This window comes from Schistocerca serialis, chromosome 6 (assembly GCF_023864345.2).
Source record: "Schistocerca serialis cubense isolate TAMUIC-IGC-003099 chromosome 6, iqSchSeri2.2, whole genome shotgun sequence".
In the NCBI taxonomy this organism is placed as follows: Eukaryota; Metazoa; Arthropoda; class Insecta; order Orthoptera; family Acrididae; genus Schistocerca; species Schistocerca serialis.
The window spans coordinates 460,488,981-460,513,727 of NC_064643.1; the positions used below are offsets into that span (position 1 = coordinate 460,488,981).

General features: G+C 38.6%; 1 protein-coding gene across 1 annotated transcript in view; it reads left to right on the top strand.

Moving 5' to 3' along the window:
* The first annotated feature begins 217 nt into the window (after positions 1-217).
* LOC126484648 (uncharacterized) overlaps positions 218-24,747 on the top strand; it is a 53,879-nt gene continuing 29,349 nt past the window's right edge. Inside the window, exons 1-3 of the mRNA XM_050108238.1 lie at positions 218-353; positions 12,164-12,507; positions 23,424-23,491. Coding sequence (XP_049964195.1) covers positions 12,187-12,507; positions 23,424-23,491 — 389 coding nt within the window. The 5' untranslated portion in view covers positions 218-353; positions 12,164-12,186. The remainder of the gene's footprint in view (positions 354-12,163; positions 12,508-23,423; positions 23,492-24,747) is intronic.

Sequence of the window (24,747 nt, forward strand, 5' to 3'; positions counted from 1 at the left end):
CGTGCGTGAACCAATCTGCGGTTTCAAACATTTACGATCGCGCCGCTGCTGCAGAGATACATCTTCAACGCACCAACGCACACCTTTAAGGTGCATCGTGTATAGGAGCTTTATCAAGCGACGTGAACCAGTCGGTAGTTCCAAAGATGTACGCTTGGAGCGTTGTTGCAGACATTCCTCGTCAAGGTCTATATAGATCTTGTGTATCGTGTATCTGGCCATAATTTATAAGATCACCGTCTGATTCTGTTGTACTTCGCGGCGTCATTTTTTAAGATATCTTCTACGAAGTTCTCAGCTTTTCACCAGTGACACAGATATTAACAAATTTGACCTGCGCTCGTCTGCTTATCGTGAGTAAATGAGATTAATGTCCTCTAACTAAAACTGTGAAAAATCAAGTCTCATCTAGTGCCAGTAGCAACACTAATGATATCTGTGAACAACTTTGTCTCATCAACACTCTGGAATATTGCGAAGACAGCACACAGGCGACCTCATTTCCGTCACTCTTGCGCACTGATTAATGTTGCGCTCAAAGGGAATGTTGGTATGGTCCTGTGTTTTCCAACGTTTCAACTGACTTTTAGCCAGGTACGGGGACGGGGGAGAATTACGCTAAATAGTACCCACCGGGGACGTAATATGTTCGTTGCACATAAATGCAATACAATAAAACGCATTACAGTTCTGATACTTCACGTACGATTTACCACATACAAAATTATGAAATGTAAACGTCAAAATTAGTTAACCGTATACAGCAAGAATAAATATTGCTGTATTCCATCCCCTAGCCCAAGATAAAAAAAAAAAAAAAAAAATCGCATTTACGTCGCGTTGAACCAGAGGAAGTTAAAGAGGTGTAATCAAAATTTGGAAGTAACAAGGCCTGATCGCCGAAAAAAAAGGTACGTCCGTTTGAATGGAATTCAGGGAACAACAGAAATACTTGCTCTGATTGTTAGAGCGTGATCAAGCGACCATTTGGTACATTACAATCGATTCATATCCAGTAATTATGATATGACTTATTGCGATCGTACGTTTTTATTTCCTTAGGCTACCAGTACTTAACCAGATTACTATTATGTGGGGTGTCCATGTAATTTATTTAACTTTGGGCAACTACCGCCACAATAATGTTAGTGCAGTTGGCACAGTTGTTTCACGTACCGTAATAACCAAGTTTCATGGAGGATGGAACAATAGACCGATTGACAAGACTTTTTTATGGAAGATCCAAACTTAGTATGTTAGCCCTTTATGTACTTCAAATGTAATGTAAATCAGAGTGAACGTACTGTATCGAACTTCATTTCGCTGCAGTACTAACATTTTTTTTGTCCTCACTTCACTATGCTGCAACACTGACACTTTTGTTCCAGATGCACACAAAAATTTTCTGACGGGGGCATATCGCTTTTGGTCCTAGCGTTAAAGAACATCTGTGCGGCCACCGCTGTTTACGATTAATGTAAGCGCTTACCGATTGGACAGCCTGTCAAAATGTACCGTACGGTAGTTAGTGTTGGCGCATGATGGGTTAAGAAATCATTTATCAGAGCTTGATAAGGGAGAGATAGAGTACGGTATTACATCTGGTGCCTGGAGTAAAGGCTGAAGACTTGCTGTACGGCAGTTCATTATATAATATACTATCAATAAAAATAACGTTGCACTGTAAATATGGATACAATCTCGAAACTAGACGGAATGAAAATAAAAGTTCCGTGCAATATGATCTGCTGTAAGATGGCGAGTTATTTTGGACAGCTTTTAACATACAGTATTTATTGATCGGCAACCAGTTATAAAGATGAACACCAAATGAACTTCTGCGACATATTTGATTACGGGTATACAGTTCGCCAAATCATTTTACGTGCTGTACAGAAATTGTATTCCTTTCCAAACTTTGAATTTTAGTTTGGCAGTGGTACTAAAGAAAACTTTTGGACATTTTTATCCGAATGTAACAAACGTTCGTTAACTATCCACTGACTTTGGCGTAGAGTATATGAAATATCAGATCTTGTCCTTTACGTAGAATATTTCATCCTACATCTTTATTAGTGGGCTGACTGTTTCTACAAATTTTTGACAACATGCACTATGTACCTCATCATAAGACTCATTCTCCTTCCTTGGGAAACGCCAACCTTCAAAGTTAACAATTACAACATCACATGTTTTGAAGACATGAGGCAGTTTTAATATGATGCTGTTATTTGGGTACAGACAATGCTGTACTCCATGCATCCAAAATACATGAAACATGTGTCATTCTATTCCGTCTTTGGGTCAACAACAGAAATGGACACTATGGGCTCTTTGTCATCTTCATGTGGAGAAACATCTGTAGGCAAGGATGTAAGTCAGTATTCCTTTGGACAAGATTTTGAAAGCTGTGCAGTCAAACTAGAACTAGAAAAGCTGTCCATCTTGATTATAACTATCTACGGGTCACCAGTAGGAAATACCCCAAAGTTCCTTGCGCAACTAGAAACTGTGCTTATAAAGCTTTGCAAGAGCAACAGTAAAAATTTAATCTGTGGATTTTAACATTGAATTTCCATCAACCAACAGTAATCGTAGACAGTTAAAAACACTAATGTCTAGCATTAACTTACACCCAATGATCTCATTCCCAACAGAGATGGATGACTACAACAAAACTGTGATTGACAAGTTTTCCTGGACCCCCCACACACTATTGTGATGTAAAAACGCAGGCTGCGGTAAATGGCCTATCTGATCATGGTCAAATAGCAGTCCTATAACTCAGCAAAAGAAAAACAGTTAATGTACACACCCAAGTTAGCAAGGGTGCCCATCCCATAGTTTATAGGGGGGGGGGGGGGGGGGGAGGGGGTCGGGGTTGGATAGGGCTAGCTTTGGAAGTGTGAAGTATTTTTAGTATTTTGGAAGTGAATGCCGACTTGCCGACTTGAAAGTAGCCATAGAAAGTTGGTTTCAACTCTGTTAAAAACCTGTGTAACACAAACTTTTAGGTCATTACCTTGAGAGAAAAATGCTGTCCACACTATATTTTTTCTTTCAGTGAGAGCTGGGGGGGGGGGGGGGGGGGGGGAGGCACGGGGTATGGGCGCCCTCACAAGTTATTCGTGTTAGAATAATAAACAAAGAATCGACCAATATCTTTAGAAATAGTCTACAACAGGAACTATGAGAAGAAATCGATCATGAAGACACTAAGAATAAGAAATTTAATTCATTATTAAATCTGTCTCTCAAACACTTTGAAGCCAACTTCCAAAGACAACCAAAACTAAATCAAATGTAATAGGTAGAAAGTCTGGATAACAGCTTGGATTAGAATATTATGTGCTAGAGAAAGGGAACTTTACCTACAACAGAGGAATAGTACACACAAAGAAGTGAACATAACTATAAGAGATACTATAAAATCTTAAATTAACAAGGCAAACAATAAAACAAAAACCATGTGGAAAATTGTAAAATTTGAAACAAATAAGTACAAAATATTAGAAGAAACAGGGGTAGCACAGTTAATGGAAACTGGGGTGAACCACAATAATCTGAAAACGGCAGCCTCTGAGTACAATAAATTTTTCCTCTCTCTAACTGAAAAAACAGAAATACAAACATTCAACCTCCCTCAGAAGCTATAAAATTACTTGATCTTACACAAAGTACACCACTGAAAGCATTGCACTTCAAATCCACAACAGCCAACCCAGACTTATTGCATATGATGGAATATCAATCAGGGCACTAAAATTATAGGGTGGCTTAATCAGCAACATATTGTGCTGTTTATGTAACCAGTCTATGAAAATATGGGTATTTCTTCATAGATTAAAACATGCTACAGTGACACCAATACACAAAAGTGGTGACAGACATATAATATCTAACTATTGGTCTATCTCTACGCTGCCAGCTCTTCCAAAAATATTTGAGGGGGTAGCGTACCGTAGGCTACATGAATACCTAACTTACTCGCTCACTGGCACCCTCCCAGTTTGCCTTTAGCAAAGGGCTCTTCACAGCAGGAGCAATATTCAGTCTCACAAAGGAAGTTCTTGATGAAATGAACTGTAGAAGATATCCATTACAAATTTTCTATGATATTGCTAATGCTTTTCATTGTATAAAACATAACATATTAGTACAGAAACTCCTACACTGTGGCATCAAAGACCAACCATTAGCTTGGCTAGAATTTTACTTACATACCAAGAAACACTGTTGCTCTAACAGGTGTGGGTGAAACAATAAAATCAGAGGGGGGAACTATTAAGTATGGTGTTTCCCAAAGCTTGATCCACAGACCATTGAACTTCTTAGTGCACATTCATGACCTACCAGCACCAGGAAATAAAATTGCAGATACAGTAATGTTTGCTGTTAACAAGTATCATGATCAACAGTATGCAATCCTCAATACAGATTAAAACTGAAACAATAATGCGACAAGTGTGCAAGTGATTTGCAGCAAATAAACTATTATTAAACCTCTCAGAAACAAATTTAATGCAGTTTCACATAGCTAATAACAAGCTACAAGCTCTCAAAATAGATATCAATGGTCAGAAAATAAATGAAACTTCACATATAAGATTTCTAGGAATACAAAAGGATACTAAATTAAGATGAAATACAAATATTGATTACCTGCTGAAGAAACTTAGATCAGTATGCTTTGCACTACGAGGTATTTCGTCCTGTGTTGAGAGGGAAATAATAATGTTGTCATGCTTTGCACATTTCTACCCTCTGATGTCATATGGTATAATATTCTGAGGAAATGCTGCAAAAGTTGAGAAGTTTTCAAAATGCAGAAGTGGGGTGTGAGTTGATCTGTGGTGTTTCAAATCAGACATCCTGCAGGTGCCTATTCAAGACAAATAGAACCCTGACAATTGCAAGTTAGTGTCTGCTAGTTGATGGTACTTGTAAACAACATCAGAAAACTTTTCCAAACTAATGATGCAATCATGATGCAAGTCAGAAGCAAAGCCTCCATAAAGACTCAGTAACTCTCTACACAGCACAAGAGGAATTATCTTGGCCAGAATAAGAATTTACAAAAAAACTCCCACTGAATATAAAAAAGGACAGTGACAGTCCTTATGTATTGAGGAGGAAACTGTAGCGATTCCTCATAAATCATACCGTATAAAATTTAAATGAATTTCTAGAGCTATAAGATTTCTAAAATATGTATTATGTTATAAATCATGTAAATTGTATTGCAATGCATGTAATATTGTATATCTTGTACGTATATTGTCTGCAGTATGGTTGTTTTTCTTGAAAACTTGAATGTAATACTGTATGTCTCGTATTGGTGTTGTTCCCATATTGTTTGTTTTTCTTCCCTTGTTGCCCATTTAATATTGTATTCATTGACCTGTGCTATATTACTGCACAATCTTTGTACTAGCATGTTCCAGCACAATTTTTGTACTGCTACATTACAGCACAATCTTTGTACAAAATATAATTTAACAGGACCAAATAAAAATAAAATCAAATCACTGTGATACTTTGCTATAAAGATTGCACTTTCCTCAATGTGCACGTTAGTTGCAGATTGTTAACGTACTTTAGATGACATCATAGAGGTTGGCAGCAACTACACTTTTTTCTGACACAACATTTACCTTACTCCCTCTCTTCATAACATGTCTCTTTTAAAGAGTGTGCTCTCCTCAGTGTGCATGTTCGTTGCAGATTGTTCATGTACTTTAGGTGACATTGTAGAAGTTGGCAGCAACTAAACTCTTTTCTGACACAACATTTAGCTTATTCCTTCTCTTCATAACATGTCTCATTTTGTTGTCACCATATGGTCTTATTTTTCCTTACTTTTCTAGAAGTACTTCACCCACTGCTCTGTCATCGAACTCAAGATTTTTTCAAGAATTGCTTGCTTAACTCAGTGCAGAACCTCATTACTATTCAAGAAAGACCTTGTTTTGTGTGCACTGGGGAGGGGGGTCTGATAGAGGATTATAATTTAAAATCTTATTACATCAGGATATTTCCAATCTCTGACAAATTAATCTCTTCTTTTTCTAGATTTGTATGAATTCTCGTATCTGATACACCAACAAAGAAAGATTACTTTGCTCTATAATATAATCATATGGATTTGCAAGGTTTCAATGGATACAATCAGAAATTTGAATTAACAGAGCAGTAACAGGTTTTAGCAGAACTTTTGGCAAGCTGTAGGTGCAACTGTTTCTGGCCATGGATGTTAAGGTGTTGCGCAAAACTGGATGTATAAATGACTTAGAAAGTGACACAAAATTAAGTCTATAGTCACTTTGTAATGCTATTTCATGGCATTAAAAGATGTTTGGCAGCATAATTATTACAATGATTTTATGGGCACCCATAGCTGCCACTTGACAGTCAAATGGCATACACCTGATAAGCATAACACTCTGATGTTGGCTACAATCCACCTTTCACACCTCAGTTTGCTTTGCTGCCACCACCTCCCTACCCCCATACCCTACTCACTCCCTTAAAACTCTCTATAATCCACCAAAGAAACCTACATGGAATGTACGCCCACTACGTTTGCTGTAAGCCCATTACCAACAGCAATTCACTTAATGCAAAGAGCAAGCAATAAAATGTTTCAGAAATGGAGGAAGATCAGTTTATCTTAAGAGCCATGTCTCTTATTCATCAATTTTGATGGAGATATGCATGTTTGCCATTATCTACATGGAGCTCCACTGTGCATGATGTTCACAGTACAGTGTGGTAGCAGTGATTGTCATGTGTGCAACATATAACTGTAGATGGTATAGACCTCCGATTTGTTGAGAGAAAGATATAACTTGTATCGAATGTAAAACTCTTATTGTAAACTTGGTGGATCTGATGATGTTGCACTTTTCTCCAAATAGTTATGGCCTCATCTTTCATCATCCATTTTACACACCCTGTGTAGTAATTCGAAGGGGGGAGTGAAAAGAAGAATGTCTGATGTTTGCAGGTCACAGTTTATCAGATGTTCACCAAGTTAATAATTATGTAATGTTAATAAGCTGAAATTCTGAGACACAGAGGTGAAAACACAAATCTAAAAGCAAAGATATGGGTAACAAGAGGCATAAAAATATTGAGCAACACAAAAAGGGACTTTCTCAATTACAGAAAAAGTTCCTTAAGTTATATTACAAAGTAAACTCTAAAAAACTGATGCACCATGAAGGAATTATTCGAATGGGATGGAAATCTGTAGATAAGATGCACATACACACTATGTGATCAAAAGCATCTGGACATCCACAAAAACATAAGTTTTTCATATTAGGTGCACTGTGCTGCCAGCTACTCCATATCAGCGACTTCAGTAGTCATTAGAAATTGTGATAGATCAGAATGGGGCACTGTTTGGAACTCAAGGACTTAAGACGTGGTCAGATGATTGGGTGTCACTTGTGTCATATGTTTGTAGGTGAGACTTCCATACTCCTTAACATCCCTAGGTCCACTGTTTCAGATGTGATAGTGAAGTGGAAACTTGAAGGGACATGTACAGCACAAAAGTGTACAGGCCGACCTCGTCTGTTGGCTTACAGAGGCTGCTGACAATTGAAGAGGGTCCTAATGTGTAATAGGCAGACATCTATCCAGACCATCACACAGGAATTCCAAACTGCATCAGGATCGACTGCAAGTGCTATGACAGTTAGGTGGGAGGTGAGAAAACTTGGATTTCATGGTCGAGCAGCTGCTCAAAGCCACACATCATGCCGGTAAATGCCAAACAACGCGTCGCTTGGTGTAAGGAGTGTAAACATTGGACGACTGAACAGTGGAAAAACGTTGTGTGGAGTGACAAATCACGGCACACAATGTGTCAATTCAATGGCAGGGTGTGGGTATGGCGAACGCCCGGTGAACACCATCTGCCAGCGTGTGTAGTGCCAACAGTAAAATTCAGAGGTGGTGGTGTTAAGGTGTGGTCCTGTTTTTCATGGAGGGGGCTTGCACCCCTTGTTGTTTTGCATGGCACTATCACTGCACAGGCCTACATTGACGTTTTAAGCACCTTCTTGCTTCCCACTGTTGAAGAGCAATTTGGGGTTGGCGACTGCATCTTTCAACATGGTCGAGCAGCTGTTCATAATGCAAGGCCTGTTGTGGAGTGGTTCCACGACAATAACATTCCTGTAATGGACTGGCCTGCACAGAGTCCTGACATGAATCCTACAGAACACCTTTGGGATGTTTCGGAATGCCGACTTCATGCCAGGCCTCACCGACCAAAATCGATACCCCTCCTCAGTGCAGCACTATGTGAATAATGGGCTGCCATTCCCCAAGAAACCTTCCAGCACCTGATTGAACGTATGTGTGCGAGAGTGGAAGCTCTCATCATGGCTAAGGGTGGGCCAACACTATATTGAATTCCACTATTACCGATGGAGGGCGCCATGAACTTGTAACTTGCTTTCAGCCAGGTGTCCGGATACTTTTGGTCACATAGTGAATGTAGATATGATGCACATATACAGACAAACAAATGATTACAATTTCAGAAAAACAGGGCCATTTATTAAAAAGAAAGAACTTCACAAATTGAGCAAGTTAATAATGCGTTGACCTACCCCTGGTTCTTATGCAAGCAGTTATTCAGTTTGGCACTGATTGGCAGAGTTGTTGAATGTCCTCCTGAGGGATACTGTGTAAAATTCTGTCCAGTTAGCACAGTAGATCATCAAAAATCCTGAGCTGTTAGAGGGTCATGCCCATAATGCTCCAAACGTTCTGAACTGGGGAGAGATTCAGTGACCTTACTGGCCAAGGTAGAATTCGGCAAGCACAAACACAAGCAGTGGAAATTCTTGCTAGGTGCAGGAAGGCATTATCTTGCTGCATATCTGAAGGAACAGGCACTGCAGCCTTCATGAAATACATGAAATGTATTTGCAGTTGAAAATATGGGCAACCACCAGCTGCGTAATGAAATGGTGACAATGAAAATTTGTGCTGGATCGAAACTTGAACATGGATTTGCCAATTATTGTGAGGGTTTACCTTCAAACATGACTCATGGCCAGACCCAAGCTTCTATAAGTTATCAATCATGTGTCTACAACCTGCACTCATTACATATATTCCTGTACAAGGGAGACATTTTAATCAAATGTCACTTGCCCTTGGCAGGTAAATATGATATTGCTGCACCTGTGCTGTAGACACATGGTTGATAACATACGAAAGTTTGGGTCAGGCTGTGAGTCGTGCCCGCATAGCCTAATGATAAGGCAACACCTATTGATAAGCGGGGAATCTGGGTCTGAGTCATGGTCTGACACAAAATTTCATTATTTTCATTCCATTACACAGCAGATGGTTGTCCATATTCCCAACTGTAAATACATTTCATGTATCAATCCTGGTTGTTGAATCGTATAACAGTCATCACTCAGCTTAGTTCCTGCCACCATCTGGGCCAACTCCAGACACTTCTTCACTGGTCACTGGGGCTTAATTCAAAGCAGGACTCATCACTGAATACAGTTCTGCTCTATTCAATGAGATTCCAGGCTGAATTTGCCCAACAGCACCACAAACTGGCTTTTTGGTGTACAGAGAAGTTCAATGGTAGTCAGTGCAAGGGGTACCACGATGCAGCCCCCTTTCTGTGAGCCACCAGTTAATGATCTTTGTGCTAAATGAAGCACCAGTTGCACATCAGATTGATGATAATAATGAATCCAGGGCTCTGAGTGCCTCTCTGATAATTTCTGTCTTCACATTCTGTCGTCTCTAGGTCGACTGCTTTCTTCTTGCCGATGTCTTAGGTCATGGATCACCCATTTTTGCCAACATCGTCAAATGGTGGCACTGCTGCTATTCAAATATCAAGTGATTTACCGATTACTCCAACTTCATTGAGGCCAACTACTCATCCTCTCCCAAATTCTGAGATATGTGAATATTGTTCATGCTTCTGTCTGCAAGGCATAGTTACTGTCTGTATATGTGTGGATGGATATGTGTGTGAGTGCGAGTGTATACCCGTCCTTTTTTCCCCCTAAGGTAAGTCTTTCCGCTCCCGGGATTGGAATGACTCCTTACCCTCTCCCTTAAAACCCACATCCTTTCGTCTTTCCCTCTCCTTCCCTCTTTCCTGATGAGGCAACAGTTTGTTGCGAAAGCTTGAATTTTGTGTGTATGTTTGTGTTCGTTTGTGTGTCTGTCGACCTGCCGGCACTTTCATTTGGTAAGTCACATCATCTTTGTTTTTAGATATAAGTACAAAGAATGAAATTTGTGAAGACTTTGTGCCCTGTATCGACATGTCCTCTAATTACTATCCTTGCCAGTTGTTTGGTCAGTACCTGTATGAATACCAATTTGTGACTAATTTGCATAACTCCTTCATGGTACATTTTCTTCCCCTTTTTCTTAGATTGTAGATTGAGATATATGGACAAGTCATACATCAAACACAAACAATGGCTAATGATAAATTTATATTAGAATTATAAAATAAAAGCAAATCAATGTGGAAAGTAATAAAGCAGGAATGAAATAGTAAAAAGGAAAATATCAGCGTGACCTGTGACAAGAATTACTGACCCCCAACAGATTGCAAATCTCATCAGGCAGTACTATGCAAACAGTACAATAAAATCTGATAATCAATAGCCCAAACAATCACCAGAACAAAGTAAATTTTTTGCTTCCACACAGTCTGTTGGATGAAATGACACTAAATGAAACATACACAATTAAAAACCTTCAAAAAATGCCCTCAGGAGTTGATGGTGTTTCAGACTTCACCATTAAGGAATGTATTATTAACATTGCAACACCCCCTTGCAGATATTATCAACTCATACTATTCAATAAGGAACCTTTCCTGACTGTCTTAAAAATTGCCAAACTGATCAATATTCATAAAAAGGTGCCAAAGAAAATTTAGAAAACTACAGGTACACCAGTCTCTTTACTATCAAGTTTTGCAAAAATCACTGAAAGATTCACGAATAACAGATTAATGAAAATTTCTGGAAAAGAACAAAATCCTCACTAATGCCCAATATGGTTTTCAGAAAAATAAATCTATGACTGGTGACATCTATAATTTTTTATAAAATGCTCTAGAAGCAATGGACGAAAAACAAAATGTGGCTGGTATTTTCTTAGATCTAACGTAAGCGAAGCTTTTCGCATCTTGAAGCATAAAATCGTGCACGGAAACCACCAAAAGTGCAGCATTAGAGGCATTGCTTTAATACAGTTCTCCTCATCCTTAACAAATCAGAAGCAAACACTTGAACTAACTGATAGCCCCAGATGTAGGAATAATGAAAAGAGGAGTCCCTCAAGGATCCACTTTTGTGCCTATACCTTTCTTCTGCACAAAAAAAAAAAAAAAAAAAACTAGATCTAAGCACTGAATCACAAATAAATACCATCTTTGTAGGTGACACTAGCAACTTTCTTATGGGAAAACTGCACAACAACTACAAGTAAACATAAGTTAAGCTACAACCCAAATAAAATAGATTTGAAGGAAATAAGCTAATAATACATACAGCCAAAACAACTTTTCTAAACTTCTGTTTATTGAGGGGAAGACTCCAACTCCTCTGTGACAATAAACTGCAGTGGAATTGCACCCACACTGGAAACAAAATTTCTAGGCTTATGACTTCAACAGTATTTTAAATGGCACACACATAAGGGAAAAAAATGTGGCACTGAAGGAAGTGTGCTATAGCCTATGTTTACTGGCACACAAAACAAGTTTCCACACTGTTCGAATTGCATATCTAGCCCAGTTCTACAGCATTCTACAGTATGGTAGCACAACTGCTAGCTCAGTCATCTCATTGGCACAAAAAAGAGCTTTAAGAGCAATGTATTGTGCACCACAAACAGATGCCTGCAGGTCCCTCTTTCAAAAGTCTTTGATCCTCCCACTTTCATGTATTTTACACTAAAACATGTACATATGTGGGAAAGGATGTAAAAGAGATAAATAAAAACTTTAATATACCGTACATGAACATAATTAGTTGAAAATAAGGAGGTAATTTGCAGTCATTCATTATATTTGCAAAAGACCTAAAGAATGTAATAGATATGTTGCTGGCTCAAAATAACATGAAGTTGCTTTTAATTACAGCTGCTGCAGTTAAACACAAAACAATGTCTGAAGTCACTGGAACAGAAGCAGAGTTACTGAAAATTTCAGCCATGTTCAAAGAACACATTCTTACTGATATATTGAAAGATGTGAGTGGGCAGTCAGATGTAGCACTCACGGGTTACACATTGTCTCCATTAGATGATAAGGGAGAGTGCTACACAAGTGACATTAGAAGAATACGAATTCAAGGCACATCACATAATGGCTCTGAAGCACATTCTGTAGCAGTTGTTATTAAAGCTCTACCTTCTAATATTTGCCATAAACAACCATTTGGATTGGCACAATTCTACAGAAATGAAGTACACTTCTACAAAGAGGTAAGAAAAATACACTTCAGTGAAAGCTTACACATTCAGTTTTTATTTTCTTCATAATCATTGTCATCATCATACAATACGTGGCTTGTTCAGAAAGTAAGAAAAAGTGTATTTGAAAAAATTACAGTATGTTCATGACACTTTTTCCACATAATTGCCAACCCATTCAATGCATGTGGTCAACCATGGCATACACTTCTTCATGCCCTCAAAGATCTCACCTGCCAACTCCTTCCCTCACTTAAGAACCTCTTTCTAAACCTGCTCATCAGTTGAGAATTTTTATTCCACTCTTCTGCGCCTTCACAGGGGACCAATCAGTGGGCTACAATGGGTGGTTCTAAACATCCTAACCAAATGAGTCCAGAAGCACTTTGGTGGCTAAGACTGTATGAGGACAGGTGTTGTCCTACAAGCACATTCCTCTCATTGGCATTCCCCTTTTGTTTTGAACAAACCTTGAGTTTTTTTTAGGTGTTCACAATATTGTTTTGCATTGATGGTCTCCTTATGAGGCAGAAATTCAATCAAAATGATGTCTTTTCTATCTCAAAACAATGAGGCCATGATTTCCTCTCCTGAAATGGTGATTTTGAATTTTTTGGCACGAGGAATTGGTGTGATGCCTCTGTGCAGACTGTCTTTTTGACTCATATGTGTAATGATCTACCCACATTTCATCATCAATCACAATAGAGCTCAGAAAAGCCTCACCTTCCAATTCAAGTTGGTGAAGAAACTTATGGGTGCTACTGACCTTGTTTTTCTTGATCTGCTATGTCAGCATTTTGGTACTCATCTTGCACAGTTTCTGGTACCCTAACATTTCTGTGAGTGTCTTGCAAAAACTAACTCTGTAGAGTTGAGGAAACATCGCAGAAATTTCATTCACTGTCAGCTGTCAATCATGAATAGTTTCCTTGATTTTTTGCACCAATTCGTCAGTCAAAATGGAAGGTATCCACTATTCTGTTTGTCATGAACATTTATTCTGTCTTGACTAAACTCCCTACACCAATTAAACACAGTTGTTTTGTTCATAGCACCTTCACAGTGAATGATTCTGATTACTGAAAAATTTTTTATAGGTGTTACTCCTTCCATGAGGAGGAAGCAGATCACAGCACCTGATTCAAACCTGTTGGGATTTCTTACTGTCATATTTGACGCAACTGGACACTGCAATGTAAGTGTATGTTCTACCATGTTTTTGCGATGCTCCCTCTGGTCAGGGGATCCCCTCTACCACCCAGTGATGAAAAAAACCACTGCCCGTTATCCCGTTATGGTTGCAGTACACTTACTGTCTGAACTTACATAGTAATATACATCACTGTTTACCATACACAACAATCATTATCAAGTGGGGGTGACATGTCCCCCCCTTCCCCCCCCCCCCCCCCCAATATTTTTTGAAAAGCAATTTCAATTTTTTGAGTCTTTGTTGACAAAAAATGACACCACTGCATGACTATATCTAAGCTTAATTAACTACACATACCAAAATCTCTTTGCAGTAAGAATTAATGGTTTGCACGGTTTACTAACACACCAGTGAAGCAAAGCTACTTATATTATTAACTAAAAAGACAATATTCCCAGTTTTAATGAATTGTGTTGGTATGTCTCTGAGTGATGAAGGAGTGGGGTGGATTAGCATGAATATGTGTGGTTTTGCTGTAAGTGAGTAGGAGGGGAGGCCACGGGCTGGATGGTTAACATTCAAATACTATGTGACAATCAGTTCCAGTCCTGTGTTGGTATAATAATAAAGTTAGTCAGTGATGTGTCCCCCCCCCCCCCCCCCCCCCCCCCCCCCATGAACCATGGACCTTGCCGTTGGTGGGGAGGCTTGGGTGCCTCAGCGATACAGATAGCCGTACCGTAGGTGCAACCACAACGGAGGGGTATCTGTTGAGAGGCCAGACAAACGTGTGGTTCCTGAAGAGGGGCAGCAGCCTTTTCAGTAGTTGCAAGGGCAACAGTCTGGATGATTGACTGATCTGGCCTTGTAACAATAACCAAAACGGCCTTGCTGTGCTGGTACTGCGAATGGCTGAAAGCAAGGGGAAACTACAGCCGTAATTTTTCCCGAGGGCATGCAGCTTTACTGTATGATTACATGATGATGGCGTCCTCTTGGGTAAAATATTCCGGAGGTAAAATAGTCCCCCATTCGGATCTCCGGGCGGGGACTACTCAAGAGGATGTCGTTATCAGGAGAAAGAAAACTGGCGTTCTACGGATCAGAGCGTGGAATGTCAGATCCCTTAATCGGGCAGGTAGGTTAGAAAATTTAAAAAGGGAAATGGATAGGTTGAAGTTAGATATAGTGGGAATTAGTGAAGTTCGGTGGCAGGAGGAACAAGACTTCTGGTCAGGTGACTACAGGGTTATAAACACAAAATCAAATAGGGGTAATGCAGGAGTAGGTTTAATAATGAATAGGAAAATAGGAATGCGGGTAAGCTACTACAAACAACATAGTGAATGCATTATTGTGGCCAAGATAGATACGAAGCCCACACCTACTACAGTAGTACAAGTTTATATGCCAACTAGCTCTGCAGATGACGAAGAAATTGAAGAAATGTATGATGAAATAAAAGAAATTATTCAGATTGTGAAGGGAGACGAAAATTTAATAGTCATGGGTGACTGGAATTCGAGTGTAGGAAAAGGGAGAGAAGGAAACATAGTAGGTGAATATGGATTGGGGGACAGAAATGAAAGAGGAAGCCGCCTTGTAGAATTTTGCACAGAGCACAACATAATCATAACTAACACTTGGTTTAAGAATCATGAAAGAAGGTTGTATACATGGAAGAACCCTGGAGATACTAAAAGGTATCAGATAGATTATATAATGGTAAGACAGAGATTTAGGAACCAGGTTCTAAATTGTAAGACATTTCCAGGGGCAGATGTGGACTCTGACCACAATCTATTGGTTATGACCTGTAGATTAAAACTGAAGAAACTGCAAAAAGGTGGGAATTTAAGGAGATGGGACCTGGATAAACTGAAAGAACCAGAGGTTGTACAGAGATTCAGGGAGAGCATAAGGGAGCAATTGACAGGAATGGGGGAAATAAATACAGTAGAAGAAGAATGGGTAGCTTTGAGGGATGAAGTAGTGAAGGCAGCAGAGGATCAAGTAGGTAAAAAGACGAGGGCTAGTAGAAATCCTTGGGTAACAGAAGAAATACTGAATTTAATTGATGAAAGGAGAAAATATAAAAATGCAGTAAGTGAAACAGGCAAAAAGGAATACAAACGTCTCAAAAATGAGATCGACAGGAAATGCAAAATGGCTAAGCAGGGATGGCTAGAGGACAAATGTAAGGATGTAGAGGCCTATCTCACTAGGGGTAAGATAGATACCGCCTACAGGAAAATTAAAGAGACCTTTGGAGATAAGAGAACGACTTGTATGAATATCAAGAGCTCAGATGGAAACCCAGTTCTAAGCAAAGAAGGGAAAGCAGAAAGGTGGAAGGAGTATATAGAGGGTCTATACAAGGGCGATGTACTTGAGGACAATATTATGGAAATGGAAGAGGATGTAGATGAAGATGAAATGGGAGATATGATACTGCGTGAAGAGTTTGACAGAGCACTGAAAGACCTGATTCCATTGGAACTACTGACGGCCGTGGGAGAGCCAGTCCTGACAAAACTCTACCATCTGGTGAGCAAGATGTATGAAACAGGCGAAATACCCTCAGACTTCAAGAAGAATATAATAATTCCAATCCCAAAGAAAGCAGGTGTTGACAGATGTGAAAATTACCGAACTATCAGCTTAATAAGTCACAGCTGCAAAATACTAACACGAATTCTTTACAGACGAATGGAAAAACTAGTAGAAGCCAACCTCGGGGAAGATCAGTTTGGATTCCGTAGAAACACTGGAATACGTGAGGCAATACTGACCTTACGACTTATCTTAGAAGAAAGATTAAGGAAAGGCAAAACTACGTTTCTAGCATTTGTAGACTTAGAGAAAGCTTTTGACAATGTTGACTGGAATACTCTCTTTCAAATTCTGAAGGTGGCAGGGGTAAAATACAGGGAGCGAAAGGCTATTTACAATTTGTACAGAACCAGATGGCAGTTATAAGAGTCGAGGGACATGAAAGGGAAGCAGTGGTTGGGAAGGGAGTAAGACAGGGTTGTAGCCTCTCCCCGATGTTGTTCAATCTGTATATTGAGCAAGCAGTAAAGGAAACAAAAGAAAAATTAGGAGTGGGTATTAAAATTCATGGAGAAGAAATAAAAACTTTGAGGTTCGCCGATGACATTGTAATTCTGTCAGAGACAGCAAAGGACTTGGAAGAGCAGTTGAATGGAATGGACAGTGTCTTGAAAGGAGGATATAAGATGAACATCAACAAAAGCAAAACAAGGATAATGGAATGTAGTCTAATTAAGTCGGGTGATGCTGAGGGAATTAGATTAGGAAATGAGACACTTAAAGTAGTAAAGGAGTTTTGCTATTTGGGGAGCAAAATAACTGATGATGGTCGAAGTAGAGAGGATATAAAATGTAGGCTGGCAATGGCAAGGAAAGCGTTTCTGAAGAAGAGAAATTTGTTAACATCCAGTATTGATTTAAGTGTGAGGAAGTCATTTCTGAAAGTATTCGTATGGAGTGTAGCCATGTATGGAAGTGAAACATGGACGATAAATAGTTTGGACAAAAAGAGAGTAGAAGCTTTCGAAATGTGGTGCTACAGAAGAATGCTGAAGATTAGATGGGTAGATCACATAACTAATGAGGAAGTATTGAATAGGATTGGGGAGAAGAGAAGTTTGTGGCACAACTTGACCAGAAGAAGGGATCGGTTGGTAGGACATGTTCTGAGGCATCAAGGGATCACCAATTTAGTATTGGAGGGCAGCATGGAGGGTAAAAATCGTAGAGGGAGACCAAGAGATGAATACACTAAGCAGATTCAGAAGGATGTAGGTTGCAGTAGGTACTGGGAGATGAAAAAGCTTGCACAGGATAGAGTAGCATGGAGAGCTGCATCAAACCAGTCTCAGGACTGAAGACCACAACAACAACAACAACAACAGTGATGTGTCAAGAGGAATTTATATGAAGAGTGTTCAAGGCAGTTCATCCATAAATATTGTCCAGATAAAAAATCTAATCACCAAGCAGCAACAGCAGAACACACACATACAAGACTGTTGTGATTGGCAAGCTTTCGGAGCCAAAGGCTCCTTCTTCAGGCAGAAGGGTTGAAGGGGAAGGAAGAAAGAAGGGTGAAGGAAAAGGACTGGAGAGATTAAGAAAAGGGGCAGATTTTGGGAAAGTCACCCAGAACTGCGGGTCAGAGGAGACTTACCATACGGGATGAGAAGGAAAGAATTCAGCCCTTCTGCCTGAAGAAGGAGCCACTGGCTCCTAAATCTTGCCAATCATAACAGTCTTTTATGTGTGTCTTCTGCCACTGCTAGGTGAGTAGATTTTTTATCTATCCAATTAAATAATTTTATCAATGATTGATTGTTTTCCTTCTTACATAAATATTGTTCCTTTTTTAAGACAAACGAATGGCGATTCATAAATATTTATTGCAAAATGTAAGCCACTTTACTCAATTTTCATAACAGAAGAAACATATTTAGGTCACTATAGGATGACCTGTGTAAGATTGTTATAGCTTATGCTCCTGATACCGTATTTAATTACTGTTTCTGACTTTTTAACTGCTTACATTTACATCCCTAGTTTCTGAAATTTCCTATTCATGTTTCTAAATTATTTTTAGTGTCTGAAAAATAAACTAAATGTATGTATTAGCCTATTTATTTACTTTTCCAACACAAATAGAGCTGAATTATTTTGAAAAACTATTCAATTTCATATACTTTCCACAGCTGTTAAGGACATAATACATAATAATCGTACACATACTGTCGATAAATTTAAATGTTAATATCATAACGTTTTTGTACTGGGTAATTGCAAAATAGGTTTTATCCAGGCTTAAATTGGCATGCTTTAGGAATTTTAAGTGCCATTACAAAATATGGTACGAGGTATCCAGAATGCTCCAATAAGTGGTTGTAGGTCGTAATTTTTTCAACTTGTTGAAGGGGATTTCTTGTTTAGACTGCACTGTGATCTATACCCTATTTATTGATTACATACTCCCCTCCCCTGCCCTCCCCGGCCAACAATTAAGTGCTGGTGACTCCCATGATATAGAGCTGTATTGAAATGGTTCTTGGTAATTTGTTTTCAGTTAAAAAATACTGTGAGAATGTATGATTGACCAGATTTACACTTTGTCTTATTGGACAATTACAAATAATAATTCAATCACAATGTTAAAGGTAGTTTACAAGAAGAATTGAAGCTTAAAGTGCAGGCAATTTGAACAAGACATTTAACTATGTTTAGAACTACCCCCATAACTCCTTTTGTAAATTTCTTCCAGTTTTCTTATTTCAGCTTGTTTGAAGACATATTCTCATTTACTCAACCTGAACAAAATAAAATGATACAATGGTATACCACATGCTATAGAAACAAAATTGTAGAGGGACCCATGGAAAACGGCAAAATTCGTAACTATGTTACTTGGGATGAACAGTTGTATCTCTCACACGTGTATGGCATACTGTTGTTTTCTGAGGCCTTTCCCAGAAAGATTATAGAAAATAATAACAGACTTTTTGGCAGGTAGTGCAAATAATGACAAGTAAAGCAAAATACTGTTACTCATCAGGCAACATTGAAATTATAACTTGTTTTTCAGAAAACATGTACTAAAATTCTGGCTTTCAAAACTACAGATACATTTTCTTAAGTAGGAAGAAAAATGATAAATATAGATTGAGATGATAAAGAAAGGAACTGAACCAATTAGTACATCAGAAAAGGTGGAGGTTCAATGAGAAAAACCTGGTCTTCCCTTCGTGCCCATGTGGTAATCTTCCTCTCTCCTTATCAGAGGAAATCTGTTCTTTGTCAGTTTCGCATTGGCCCCACTTAGCTGATCCACAGTCACATCCTCCAACGTGGTGTGGAGCCCTTCTGACAGTGTCCCACATCCTATTGGACTACCCTAATTTGGTCACCTTAAACTTGATGACATGCTACCCAAGATGCTAGCAGACAATGCCAAAATGGCTGATATGTTTCACCTGTGAAAGTGGTTTCTACTCTTCTCTATGACATGGGGCACATTATCCTTTTTGGCCATTTAACCCTTTGGCTGCTGCAGCCGTGCATCCATCAAGCAGGGTCGAGTGCGCACCGTTGAGGCCGCCTACTCCTGGTAACTGCGCTAATGGCTTTCCCTAGGTCAGGAACACACAGGTGCCACTAAGGCGGTGCGCATAAAAACGTTCAGAGTACCAGGTAGAAGGACTGGTGGCACATGTAAATATGTTCAGAGCACACAGGGACACAGGTACGAAGGCATGCGTTAACACGTCCAGAGCAGTTAAAGGGTTAAGGGATTGGAGGGGTGCCCTGTTGCCTGCTCCTACCCAGGGGGCTCATGTGTGCCTTTGATCAGTGGTCTGGCCTGGCTCCTGCTCTGCCCTCTCAACCTTTTTAACCCATTATCTCCCAGTGATCTGTTTTTAGACTCTATTGGTTTTCATTTTATTACTAATAAAAAGGTAACTTATATTTAATTCCAATATTATATTATAAACTTACATTATTGATAATAATTATTGTAATTTTTCTATTAGTGAACACACAAACAATGGGATTTTTCTTATATTTTAAAATGAGGTCACAATTGCAGCACATTACTTTTTATATTATTCTATGTTTATCAATTACTACTTAGTGTCTGTTGAGTCTGCTTGGGCTTACATTGTTGTTTAGCAAATGTAAAGACAATCAATCTATTTTTTGAGCTGGGATGAAATGGTGTCATCTGCTGACACAGCTGTAATAAAAGCCATGCAATAATAGTATTGAAATGGTATCATCTGCTGACACAGCTGTAATAAAAGCCATGCAATAATAGTATTCGGTTCTAGCACTGGTGTTGGTGGTTGAAATTTATTTTATGCAGTGTAACACAATAAAATAGAACAAATGCAAGCAATTATGATGCAGTGTTCAAAGGCATTACAACGAATGAAGTGTTGCTCATTATAAATAATTATAATTTTGAAGGACTGATTGATGAAAACAACGAATATGTTGATGTGGTTGTTGTTCCTCCGGATAATGATGCTTTAACTGATGAAGATGAGGCAAATGATGGTAAACAGGCACTGAGAATATTCTGGATGTTCCTGGATCAGTGGAAGTTCATTTTGGGGGGACTGTGAGTAATGAAGTAATGGGTAGTGAAGATAAACTGAAGAAAACAGAAGGAACTTTTCAGCCAACTGCAGCTCCTACACAGGACATTTCAGCTGATGCAGCTGTAGAAGAAATGTAAAACAAAATAAAGGACCTCACACCACTTGAAGTTGGAGAAAATATCTTGAATTTCAATAATGTATGATCATGAGAGAATCAGTGCAGTATGCAAGTTGTTCTAAAAACATACAAGGCTTCTCTTTTGACACTGAAGAACTGAGAGTATTCCCAAGCTTACTACTTTTGTCAGGGTACCACAGACTTCCATCAGAAACACCATGTTATTGGTCTTAAGATGATGACTCAGGACTGGAAATCGTCAAGAAAGCTATGTTGCGATATATCAGAAGATAAAATCTTTAATTGACTTTAATGATAATGATCAAGTGAAGACAACAAACATGGTAGAGGATGCAAGGTTAGACCACTAATTTCAAAGATGAAAAAGTTCTTCCTGCAATTTGATACATTTTCAGAAAACTTGAGTGTTGATGAAATGACTGTGAAGCATTATGAGTATCACACACTAAAACAATTCATTTGAGGCAAATCACGTTGATTTGCCTATAACCTATGAATATTGTGTACTGCTAATGGTTACTGTTTCAATTGTGATTTGTACTGAGTGAGGTAGTGCAGTGGTTAGCTCACTGGACTCCCATTTGGAAGTACAATGGTTCAAACCTGCATCTGGCCATCCTGATTTAGGTTGTCCATAATTTCCCTAAATTGCTTAAGGCCAATACTGGGAGGGCGCCTTCAAAAGGGCACAGCCACTTTCCTTCCCTAATCCGAGCTTGTGCTCCATCTCTAATGACCTCGTTGGTAACGGTACATTGAGCACTAATCTCCTCCAATTTTGATTTGTACACTGAGCTTGGTGTTGGACCTAGGGTAGTGTTAAATATGCTGGAGTGCACTGAAAATCCTCAGGTTCATACTATTTATTTCGACAACTATTTCACTAGTTGAGATCTCTTGCTGCATCTGCGACACATTCCATTTAAGGCAACAAGTACAGTACAAGAAAACAGAACTGAAAAGTGCTCTCTTGAAGAAACAAAGCAATTGGAAAAAGTACTGCCTTTTGGCACTTATGACTTTGCCTTTGATACAAGTGGTGAAGTTCTGTTTGTTAAAGGGAATGATAATATGATAATAAATGCATCTGTATTGGCACCAGTTTTGATAGTGTGGAGCCACTTACTTCTGCAAGTAGATGGAACAGAATAGCTTAAGCATAAAACAAGCATTCAACAGCCACAGTTTATAAAGAATTACAATATAAATATTGAAGGAGCAGACCATCACGACAGGCTTGTTGGGAAACATGCCACTTCTTTACATGGCAAGAAATGGTACAGGCCTCTCTTTGCAAGAATAATCAATATGGCTGTTGTGAACAACTGGATCATATACCACATGGTACATGGAGCAAGATCTCTGGATTCATTGGAGTTCAACTGATGTCCTACTGTTCAGTATCTGAAAATGGCTACCAATTGCAGAATGAGACATCCTTTATCAACACCTGGAAGAGCATTCCGTGAAGTGAGGTATAATGGAAAGGACCACTTTATGTCAACACGTAATTCCCAAAGATGGTGTCAGTTTGAAGGTTGCAAAGGCACATCACTGACATTTTGTGACAGATGTAACATTACACTTTGTCACGACTGCTTTCGACATTACCCCACAAAACAAGATGGAACAATGGAAAAGTGTAAATTGGTGGTTAGAGCTAAAAATCTTTGGTTTTTACAATGATAGGTTGTCGTAAAGTAAATTTTAGCTTTTTCTCCTAATACTGAAAGATGTGTGTCATACAAAATATAACAACAAGTAACAATATAATAAGTATATGTAATTTTGTTTATTATAAGTAATTAACCTTTACAAATAATAGAGCTATTATAATTTAATTATGAAAATGAATATTCAACAGAAATAAGAAAATCTAAATGTTTGTATAAATGTCAGATACTTTGTCAGCAACTCTATTCATCTGAGTACTTTAAAAAATAAATAAAGGATTTATTTATGTTATTTGACATCACTATAACATATATCATGGAAAAATGTTGTTATCATTCTCATCATCATCATTCTCTTTCCTGAGATTTTATCAATATTTCCTTGTTGCTAGTTTTCTTGTGGTAATGGATGCAGAGGGTGTGTCTCCCATCGCAAGATGTCCTGGAGGCCTCCAGCTGCTTTCTGGGCGGGGCACTCTCCTACCTTCACCCATTTACGCCTCTTTCACTTCTGTTTGCTTCTATCTCACGGTGTATTTGATTCTCAGATACAACAGGATTCACCGGGATATATCTTTTATGTCCTTCCTCTCTTGGGACTCCTCCTGACTTGACACATGAAGGACTGAGGGACTGATAATTTCGTAGTTTGGACCCTTTGACCTCATCAATCCATCCATCTTCATGAAACCTCATATTTGTTATGTACAGTATGCAGAAACATAAAATTGATGGTTTTAATATCAAGGCTATATAAATATAACTTCTTTGTACCTGCAGGAGCTGTCAGTAGCTTTCGTCTTGCATTTCAGGTACTTGAGAAGATGATGGCATTTCAGAAGAAGAAAAAGCCGAAAAATGTGTTTACACAAATTCCAAGGTTAGTTTCAAGACACGCAATTTCCATTGGACAAAAGTGATCATTGTTAAGTCTCACTGTGAAGGAGGATGTTGAGGGGTATGGAATGAGACAAAATATAAATTAATAAAAAGGTGGCAGTCAGAAAGTACTTCTCTATGCTGTATTAACAATTCACTACAACTAAACTGCTACCTACCATTTGTACTTACACAAGTAAAAATGGATATAAAAGAATTAGAAAAAAAAAAAATCAGTTTTGTTAAACAGCTAGTGTTTATCTACTATTACATGCTTCATAGTTATGTAGTTATTATTATGAGAGCCAACAATTTTCATTACAAACTAACCAGAAAAAGAGGCAAGTTGCTTTTTGCATTTAATACTCCACTGCCTGTACTTCATACCATAACAACACTTTGCATGAAAACATTGCATCGTATATAAATAAATTAAATTGGCAGTGGGTCAATAGTAAGTGTTAAAGCAGCTCAAAAAGAAGTTACTAAAGTGGTGCATCTGACACACACTGCCTAATGATCTACCTTTACATTTCTCAATCCAGAGCATTAAATATCCACAAATAGATTGCATAACACATCATTAGTATACGCTATCCACTCTTTTATTTATAGGGGATACACTTTTATTTTGTCAATGCAATTGACTGCATCTTTCACACAGTCATGTTTTCTAACAATAATTTCTTCTCTACTATCTCACTCTCTTTCCTTTGCTCCTTTCTTGCCTAGCATTTGTAACAATCTGTTGTTGTGGTAATGCTATCTTCCTTAAGTAATCAGTCACTACATAAAACAACCTAGTATCTAGAAATAATTAAGAGCTCATAAGAATAGTGTGTGGTAGTTCATGGTGAAATGAATCAGTCCAGATGATGTTGCTTTAAAACACAAATCAAAAAAAGTTTTGCATCACCTCAGTTCTGAAACCTGTACAGAAAAATGGAATAGAGATCAACATAAACATAATTTCCGCCCTTTTTATTGCTCATGAAAACCAAACATTGCATGTCGTACCACCATACAGCAAGACCTTCAGGGGTGGTGGTCCAGATTGCTATGCACACCAGTACCTCTACTACCCAGTAGCACGTCCTTTTGCATTGATGCATGCCAGTATTCATCATGGCATACTATCCACAAGTTCATCAAGGCACTGTTCGTCCAGATTGTCCCACCACTCAATGGCAATTTGGCATAGATCCCTCAGAGTGATTGGTGCGTGACGTCATCCATGAACAGCGCTTTTCAATCTAT